This window comes from Colias eurytheme, chromosome 25, assembly GCF_061535395.1.
Source record: "Colias eurytheme isolate Ceu_HAF_F1 chromosome 25, ilColEury1 Martin Lab GWU primary, whole genome shotgun sequence".
Lineage (NCBI taxonomy): Eukaryota > Metazoa > Arthropoda > Insecta > Lepidoptera > Pieridae > Colias > Colias eurytheme.
In genome coordinates, this window is record NC_143004.1 from 6133362 (window position 1) to 6143897 (window position 10536).

At 35.5% G+C, this 10536-nt stretch overlaps 1 protein-coding gene across 1 annotated transcript; it reads right to left on the reverse strand.

The window, feature by feature from the left end:
- Window positions 1-424: 424 nt before the first annotated feature.
- LOC149897690 (uncharacterized) lies at window positions 425-7122 on the reverse strand. Its single transcript, XM_090116066.1, has 3 exons — window positions 6576-7122; window positions 6067-6128; window positions 425-4622 (listed from the first exon to the last, which is right to left on the reverse strand). Coding segments are annotated over exons 1-3 (3513 nt in total). The 5' UTR covers window positions 6578-7122; the 3' UTR covers window positions 425-1173.
- Window positions 7123-10536: the final 3414 nt, after the last annotated feature.

Genomic DNA, 10536 nt, shown 5'->3' on the forward strand with positions numbered 1-10536 from the left:
ATTTAAGGATGAAAATATGTACTTTTGATAAAATACAATTTTCATATGTTAAATATACTTACACCATTTGGTTCTGAGATTTTTTGAAAAGGATAAAAATAATACAAAGCTTTATTTCAATATTATTTAATCAATAGTAGGATATTAATTTACTGAGATATTCAGAAATGCATGAAATACAAGGCTGCGTAAATAGATGATTTAATAAGGCCGATGGCGTTATGTTACAAAAATAAAGTTTTATTTCCTATTTTCTTATTCAATAAGATATTAAGTTCTTATTACACTATTTAAGTTATGGTTTATATTAATTTACAATATTCCTCTTATCATAATTAACCCATTGACCACCGTAAGGCCCGATCGGGGCGCGACACAATAGATTTTCTATTGTGTCTGTGATTCCGAGGACTGATGGATTAAATACAGTTTGTGTTTTGTTTTCGACAGTTAAACTGACAACCCTAAGGAACTATGTTAAATCTCTAAAAGATAAACATGGTTTTTGCCCTTCATGTTTATAAACTACAAAGTGTATAATTGTTTCTCGATTAATATAAGTACAATAGAATCCGCTTATATGGGCACCTAATGACTGAAAGCAACTTAACTTCCAAAATATTTTTGTTTAAATACATTTTACCAGTGTTTTCACTTCTTATGAAGTAATTTCTGTCCTAAAATTCTGTTTGTGACAAAATTGTTATCAAAAAAGAAAATGAAGAGAAGAATTTTAAGCTATTGCATAGCTTCTATCGCAGGCCTTGAGCGCGGGGACCGAATCGAGAAATTCCGTAACGAAAAAACCTCACGCTCCCCACTCCGACGGACACGGAGGTGTGGCTTGAAGGCATGCTATGCAATAGCTTTACCGCGGCAGTCCTCGAGTGCCACACGTCTTTTTTTAATTTTTTTTTTAATAAAGCTCTGGATAATGTCATAGTAAGAAATAAATTACCTTTGTCCTACTAAACGGATTATATTGTATATATTATTTAATACAGTTACATGCTGTAACTCCACAGATTTACAAAACCAAGACAAAACCAAAAAAAAAAAACAATACTCTCATTTCTATCAATAAAATAAATCTATCTTCTCAAACACAATATAAAATAAATCAGTCATTTAACTCAATCACAATTTCTATAGAAAAAAACTTTATGTAATTTTTTACTTCGGCAAAGGTTTTAAAGGACCTAAGCTTAACAGTCCATCTGCACCAAGGGCTTGCAAACTATTCGTAAAACCAGAATGCATATTGTGAACGGATATCACAGGAATACCAAAACAACCGTCGGCCTGCTCCCGATTTGCTAACGGAATAAAACTATATATACCTAAATTACTTAACCGTTTTAAATTATCCGGTTCTGAAAGATCAACCACGGGCAAACCCAACTCTTTGTTTGCACCACTGACGTTGTGAAACACTCTTCTATGATGTTGTAACTGTAAAGACTTGGGATAGGAAGCCGGACATTCGTCACACTTATACAAGTTTAATTTACTTTGTGGATGCGCATTTGTCATGTGCACTTCCAATGAGTTCTGATTCATGAACATCTTTTTACATATCTTACACGCTAGCATTCCGCCGCCAACCTTCGCTTCGGGTATCGAAAACGAACTTGATTTCGACGTATGTTTTATACTAACTCCCGCTCCTAGATTAGGTATATGAGGAAGAGGCCTTTCTGGAGTCGGCGATCTACTTTTCTGTTTCTGTTTAACGCTAATACCTCTGGATGCCAACACATTAGCCATTGCATTCGCTTCACGGTTAACTGTCTTCTTAGTTATAGATATTTGACTGCCGAGGTTCAATTTATCTTTGGCACCTTGAACACTTTGGATCATCGGTAGACCCTCTCTTTGTTTCTGCATCGCCATAACTTGACAATCTTCATTGTCGTGTTTTCCAGGTAGTAACATATCTGCTCGGCGTTTTTGTCCCGGCCCTCCAACATTCCCAGCCGGTCGCTTCATTGGCATGCGAGGATTAGGTTTCCCACCCCTAACCTGGCCATGCACCTGAATTCCTGGCCGAATTGTGGGTCTCTGACCTCTTACACCTGGCATACGAGGTCTAGGGCCTGTATTTGTGACATTAGCAGCCATTCTAACCTGAGTAGGCGGCGGCATTTGCCCGCCCATAGGTTGTCCTGGAGCAGTCATTTGTCCCATATCTTGACCGGGCCCTCCGGAAGACACGTTCGAAGATCCACCGCCTAATTGTCCAGGTGACCATGTCTGAACATTTTGAATTTTAATGCCAGCGCTTTTCGTTAAACCACCTGGACTGCATACCGCAACGTATGGTTGACTCGGAGAACCGGGAGGTCCCATCGAGCCTGGCTGTTGATTCATCATGCTTCCTTGGCCATATACACTTTGTTGCATGCTTTGGAGTGGAGAACTGGTAGAATACGCTGGCGGAGTGGCATAAGTATTTTGTGGCATGGTGCTGATATAACTAGTTTTCGGCATTTGTTGTGAAAATTGACCGTAGCCTGGCATATTAGCACCCATGTAATTATTGCCTTGATATTGTCCAGGCATTGCTTGTCCCTGTCCATACATGTTACTAGTTGAAGGGTAATTTGATTGCATATTTGGAGAACTTTGATTGTAGGGAGCTTGTGGGGGCATCATGACTCCACCACCACCCGGGCATTGTATATTTATCATAAAATTCTGTTGATGTGTGAACCCAGGTCCGCTACCACCTATAGTAGACAGCTTGCCTACTTTTTCTGCTATTTGTGTCACAGGTAACAAGCTGGACAGTATATTAGACGATGGTGTGTAGGGAAGTAGCATTGACGACGATGGTGTAACTAAACTTTGAGAATGTCCCGTCATTCTTTTATGATCTTCTAATAATGAGATATCCGTAAATCTAGTATTGCAAACATCACAAGTATGCTGTGATCCTAATTTATCTAATGAAATGTATTCACTAGCATCTGACATCATAGATTCTTTTTTGTTAGACGTTGAAAGAAGGCTATCGAAAATATCATCTGCACTCTTTTCTAACATTTCTATGTGCGGTTTTGAATCTGGCGCATTCCAATTGAAACTGTGCTGTTTTTGCGTTGAATGCAAGGGTGGTGGACCAGATATACCAGAAGAGGAACTATAATTTGCTGAAGGCATGGTGTATGCACTTGATGTTGGAAATGTACTAGATGAAGGATAAGTTGGTGTAACCACAGTTTCAATTTTAGGTTCAACTGCTGTATTTTCTATTTTAGGTTTAATATCAGGCGCAGGAGTTGTGGAAACGACGCAACAGTCGTCATCTTCGTCATTGGAATCGCCGTTTATTTCAATTATTGTCATAGTTTCTTCAGTTTTTGTGATGGGTAATAGAGGATTTGTGACATTACTGGACGATGTAGTGGAGGGAGGGTAGGCATCATTTTCTGTTTTAATTTCAGTTATCATTGGTGTGGAAGAACTATCTGGTAGAGGGGGCGACAATCTTTCTGTTTTCACTTGACCTGAGAACAAAGCATTGGATGATGATTGAGATTCTTCAGTAGGGTCTTGCACTTCTTGTTTGACAACTACATTATCTGTATGTTCGTTTGACTCTCGCCGGTCGGGTGTAGTTGATACCGATGTCCTTCTTAATTCCGTTATTTCACCTTCACTTGCAACTTCTTTAGCTGTAACATTTGCTCCCCTTTTTGGTGTCTGTTTTACGGCAGGTCTTCGTCGTTCCTGTGCTTTCGGTTCTTCTTGTATTTTTATAGGCGTAATTTTTTTTGTTACATCCCTGCTCTCTTTTCTAGGAGTGCCTATTTGTTGCTTAAGTACTGCATTTCTACTACTACCAGGATCTGAATCATCACTTTCAGAAGGTTTTCGAGAATGATTACTGCTCTGTTCTTCTATTGACTCATCATTTTCTCCAGATTTATCATTGTCATTGTCATCATCTTTTTCTTTATCTTCGTCTTCATCCTCATCCTCATCATCTGACGCTTTGAAATCTTTCAATCCATTCACAACCTTAAAAGTATTAGTGTTATTGCCGTCAGATTTTAATTTTAACTTTATCCCACCTAGTTTTCCTAATCTTTGCATCACATCATTATTTTCACTATCTGGTTTTTCTGTTTTGATAGGTGTTGTGTTGCTTTTGATTATAAATCCTAATCCACTTAATTTACTTAAAGCAGAGTTAGTATTTTTCGAGTCATTATCATTTGGTTTCTTTAAAGATATTGCTTTTGATTTAAGTATCTGTGATATGTCTATCTTTTGTGGTGTTTTAGGCAGTGCTTTAGGTGGAGATTCTTCATCATCTTCGTCAGACCAGTTTTCATCTCCCGAAGGAGGTGCGTCCTCGTCGTCGGAAGGCAGTTTGTCGAGTACTACTGAAGGTAGCGAGACGTGTTGTATGAGATGGTTCTCTAACTCTTCCCAATCAGGATAATCTAGTTTACAGGTGAAGCAATAGAATTCTTTTTTCGGTTTTTTTATAAGTGCCCCAGAAGACTGTAATCGAGCTAAAATATTAGCAACATTATTATTAACTGGCTTTTGTTTTTCTACCTCTGCTTCTTCATCTTCTTCCTTGTCATTGTGTTCTACACCTTCATCTCCATCTGAAAAAAAAAGTTTATTGTATTTAAATGTTACCAGTAAAAAGTTCTCACTCTGTATAAGATCTACACAAATGATTTTAAAAAGAAATACAACTAAATTAATTGGTTATTTGATTTTTATAGCTGTATTAAATGACTAAAAAACTTTTCTAAATACAGATTTTTTTATTTAAAACTTAACTAATATTAACATATTATTATAATATTATATTATAATATTATATTATAATATTTATATACCCATAATTATATTTATACATAATTCAGACGACATATACAGGACGACAAGATAAAGATAAATAATAAAAACATTTTAACCCATTGAGCCCCAAATGGCCAATCGGTCCACAACACAATAGATTTTCTATTGTGTCTGTGATTCCGGGGCCTGAGTTATTAATCTTTAATTTTTTCTGAAAGTAATCAGTTTTGGCTAGGAAGTATTTACTTTTTTCTATTCCAAATGAGCTATACTTCACCTCTTCAAAACTATTACACCTATATCAAGTCATCCTGTATATTTAAAAATATTTATGTCATGCAGAAATTCATGCGTTCAAAGATAAGACACTGCAGAAGAGATTTAAGAAAAGAAATTGATTTCTAAATATCTTAAAATCTGATTGTAATTCGTTCAGACTGAATACTTTTTAACCCATTGAGCCCCGAATGGCCCGATCGGTCCATGACACAATAGATTTTCTATTGTATCTGTGCTTCCGGGGCCTGAGTTATTAATTTGGTATTGGCATTAATTGGCCCTGACACCTAATTTTTTCCTCAGTTAAATATTCAAGAGATCAACAAATAATTTTGGAGATTATATGTTTAGTTGAACTTATTCCATTTAGGGCTGATTTTTCAATCCTTGGTTAAAACTTATTCGTTGAATAATGTATATAAAACTACCATTTTAAAAACATATTCTTATTGCCCGTATTTGACAGTTTACGTGACATTTTAATATTATCGTGTAAGTTAATTGTGTAAGTTATTGGACGGATAAGTTTTAACCAAGCATTGAAAAATCGGCCTTTAAGCAGATAGAAAAACCAAATTCACCTAATTATTTATATATTATACTTTAACTCTTTGCATGTTTAGATCTGACTAATAAAGTTAATTTAGCCTCACTATTGTGAATTTTAATTATAAATAATATGCTGCTTTTTTATTTTTCTTTTCAGACTTCACATTAGACAAGCTTAGAAATAGGATTTTAAGACACCTAAAGCATTAAGCAACTATTAAAGTTTTCTTGGAATTAAAAAGTAAAAACATCCATTCAATTCATTTTTTATAAAACTTAGAGTAGGTATGTAAATATGGAGTCCTGTGTAAATAAAAAAATAAAATAATAACAGGCATGTTTTAAAAAGTATCTGCCTATTTCTTATAATGTATAATATATTGATCAAAACAATAAAAATTAAAGAAAACACACCTGACTCATAATTTTGAGGAGACGGAGGAAATTCAGATTCAAGCTTGGTGGCCATTGTTATCCTGAAAACAATTAGTAAAATCAACTTTAAAAAGTGATTTATGAATAAACTTTTTTGGACTGATTATTTTATGAAATGTGTATAATAAATGCGATAAAATAATTGTTCAGTAGGTGCATAAATTACTAATTACTATGTTTAATTGGAATGTACCTAAATAAACAAGAAACAAAATTAAAGGATCAATAAAAATTAAAAATGTTTTTGACTAAAACAAACTTTATACCCACTTTTAAAATATTACTCAAACAAATAAGACGAATTCTAAAGACAAGCTCAAACTTGTAAGTTATTACATGCCAATGCAATGTTTGTTCATCAAAACAAATCCACAATATATCAAAAATTCAAAAATTTCAACTTTTTTTTAGATAACTACACATCAAAACAATAACAACAACAATCAAACATGCGGTACCTATTATTATGGTTTACAATAAGAACTTACATTCATTGTCCAGTCCCAGTTATAAAATAGAACGAATTAATCGTTTCGAGTTAAAGATATAACTTATTATTTAGTCGGTACAATTCACTACACTGTACACACTATTCAACAGCGAAACTATTTCATGACATAAACACGGGCACACATTTTAACAAATAAAAGTTTTAGCCGGTTTTCACAAAACACTTCATAGAATCAAGTTTTGTCTTTGCTGCTTTTTCTTTACAAAACGAAACGGCACGAAAAATCAAGATGGCCGGTTATAGAGTAAAAGTCAACCAAGAATGGCGTCAGCCGTCTGCCGTCTACACATTATACTAAGCGCTTTTCAGTCAAATACTTCCATTAATCAGTACAATACAAAAAGAACTATATTTCACAATACAATTTATGTAAATTAATACAAATGTCCTAATTTAATTTTCACCAATACACAAAATTTCACCAGTACGAATACCGTTCGATCGAACTCAACTCTCTGCTCACTCGGTTAATATAAAATTCTGTTGCACTCACTCACATGCGGGCAAGCCAAGAACAGACACAGATGGCAATGCCAGTAGAGCGCATGCCAGAATCGGCTGTGGGCTGTGGCAGATTCCAAAGTTCCGACATAGCTGTCATCTCTGTTACTCACTGTATGTATTGTATTAGCTGTCTCTGTCTAGCTATTCTACAGCAACCGCGTACGATCGACAGCGTCTACAAAAGTACCTATATTTTAGTGCCGGAATGGGCCGCATATCTCCGTCGCATGTAATGACCTTGTATACCCGACTCGAATAGGTAGAACGTTGACTGGGGAATAAAAATAATCGACTGCAAAACCGCTTGGAAGTTGGAACTATTATTATTTCGAGTGAATCAGGTTCGAGTATGAGCGCGTTGTAACCATCGAGATAGGTTGTAACATTGTACGATACATTGTACATAATATGTATTGAATATACTATTCATGTTTCTTGCTTATCTAGTTATCATTTCTCCGTTTCATGACTATAATAATATTCTGTAGATTATAATAGAGGAAATGCAAAATCCATCGACCTATTTAAAAATTTAAAATGTCTGATTTGATGTAGGCTCTACCTACCTATGATTTTTTTTATATAAATCGTTCGATCCATTGATGCGGTTTCATTTATTTGGAGCTTGTATTTATGATTTTTTCTCTTCTTTTAGATTCTTGTTCTCTTCAAAATATTTTGTTGCTATAAAATTTAAGAAAAAATTCATTGTGTATAAAATTGTCTGTAGCGCGCGCGCGCGTTTGTGTGTGTGTTTGTTTGTGTTATATTCATTTACTTAATATTAGTGTCCGACCGAAACTGGTTTCCAGGCCGAAACCGAAACCGAAACCGAATGTTCGGCCGTGGCTTCATTTTCGGCCGAAACCGAAACCGAAACCGAAACTCACGTGGTCAAGTATGAAATTTCTAAAAATATTCAGTATTTTTAGAAATTTCATTTGGTGCATTTTACCTATTATTTTGCCTTAATTAGGGCATGAAATGAAGACACAGTATATTAAATTTGTTGTAATCATTTATTTAATACTAGCGGTCCGCCCCGGCTTCGCCCGTGGTACATATTTCGCAATAAAAAGTAGCCTATGTCCTTTCTCGGGTATTAAAATATCTTCATACCAAATTTTAGTGTCCGAACTCCGACCGAAACTGGTTTCCAGGCCGAAACCGAAACCGAAACCGAATGTTCGGCCGTGGCTTCATTTTCGGCCGAAACCGAAACCGAAACCGAAACTCACGTGGTCAAGTATGAAATTTCTAAAAATATTCAGTATTTTTAGAAATTTCATTTGGTGCATTTTACCTATTATTTTGCCTTAATTAGGGCATGAAATGAAGACACAGTACCTATATTAAATTTGTTGTAATCATTTATTTAATACTAGCGGTCCGCCCCGGCTTCGCCCGTGGTACATATTTCGCAATAAAAAGTAGCCTATGTCCTTTCTCGGGTATTAAAATATCTTCATACCAAATTTCATGCAAATTGGTTCAGTAGTTTAGGCGTGATTGAGTAACAGACAGACAGACAGACAGAGTTACTTTCGCATTTATAATATTAGTATGGATAAAATAAAAAAATAATATTTTTAAAATATTAATAACAACAATTTTAATTTTTATTATTTTTTCAAATTAAGTTCTCAGTTAAATCAGTCATCTAAATCAAATCAGTAATAATTGTTACTGTTACTTTAAATACTTTAATAATTTGGATGGGTATTTGTAGTTACTTAGAAGAATAATCAGTCTTTTAAGTTCCTCTTAAATAAAAATAATAATTATTAATTACACCCAGTTCCAATCTCAACATAGATAATCAAAAATTGTTTCCTCCAGCGTGGGTCAACCAACCAGCGCGGCGTCCGTAAAAGCGTTGGCGTTGCCGAGGAAAACGAAGTTAGGCGAGTGTGAACGTGTGTGAACTAAGTTCACTGAACTTGCGAAATAAGTTTCGGTTTCGGCAAAAGTTTCGGCCGATTTTGGCCGAAACCGAAACTGCGGCCGAAACTTGATTTTTGGCCGAAACTCGGCCGAAACCGAAACCGAAACCGAAAGTTCGGTCGGACACTACTTAATATGTACTTATTTGAACAATTACCTAAACCAATGAAAATGTAATAAAACAATAACATTCATGTTATTGCTGTACTACCTACCTAATTCTAACTAATAATCCTACCTTTAGGCTATAGGATACCTAGTAGAAATTGCTTAGTAACGATAAGGCAGCCTTTCTGGCTCTATATTATATTGTATGTTCTTTTTATATGTATGTATTTCTAATTGGTGCTTAATAAAGTGTATTATTATTAATTACTAGCTTACCGCCCGCGGCTTCGCCCGCTTTGACTTAAACCTAAATAAATTATATACTAAAACCTTCCTTGAATCACTCTATCTATTAAAAAAAACCGCATCAAAATCCGTTGCGTAGTTTGAAAGATTTAAGCATACAAAGGGACATAGTGACTTTGTTTTATACTATGTAGTGATTATGTATCTCCTTTTATAATACTCGGCCGGGTGCCACCAGAGAATATTTTTTCAGTCTTTGTATGGCTTTGAAAAAATTCTATCTCGAAACGAGATTCAAACCCGCGTCTTTCGCCCTGCCGGGGAGACGTCTAGCCTCTCGGCCACTCATGATCCCGCCCGAGCAATCATATTTCATCTACTGTTTCGGTTTTATGTCTATGTTACAGAAAAACCCTTAACCAGTTAATAACCTTATTGACCAGTAAAATCAGTCAATAAGGTTATTGACTAACTGCGTCGGTCAAAATCCTTATTGACTGAGTCCATCTGACAAAATCAGTCAATATAGGTTTTGACCGACGTTCCCAGTCAAAACTCTTAAATCAGTCAATAAGGTTATTGACTGAGGGTGTCGGTCAAAACCCTTATTGACTGATTTTTAATGATAAAATCAGTTAATAAGGTTATTGACTGAGGGTGTCGGTCAATCGATATAGCTACAATAAATACACCTATAAGCTATTCAATCATGTTTAATAAAAAAGAGAAAAGCAAGAACACGCAACGCTTCTAAGCGGTTAGTGACGTTCGGTAATACAAATATTCTAGAACGCTCTTTTGTTCCGTAATATTATGCGAGCTCGAGCGGTACGGTCACGGTCGCGGTAGCGAGCGGGTGGAAGAGGAGAGGGGAACTCGATAACGCCCGCGCCTGTGGTCTATGCGGCATCGAACGAACACGTAAATGCGCCATTGATTATTACTGCTGCGATAAGCGCGCCGCTTCTAGACTATCACTCATTCTCAGTCATATCATTATAGGTATAATATGCGGTAATAATACTATGTTCTTATATTATGTATTTGGGTTTTGTGTGGGAAGTAGTCGCGATAAATCATAAGACCGTCAAATTGTTTAAGTATCATGGTTTTGTACGTTCTTTTCTGTCTATGAT

Coding starts and splice junctions, on each gene's coding strand:
- LOC149897690 (XM_090116066.1), bottom strand. Junction 4,623..6,066: donor TCCTCAAAATTATGAGTCAG/GTGTGTTTTCTT, acceptor TTTTTTTTTCAG/ATGGAGATGAAGGTGTAGAA.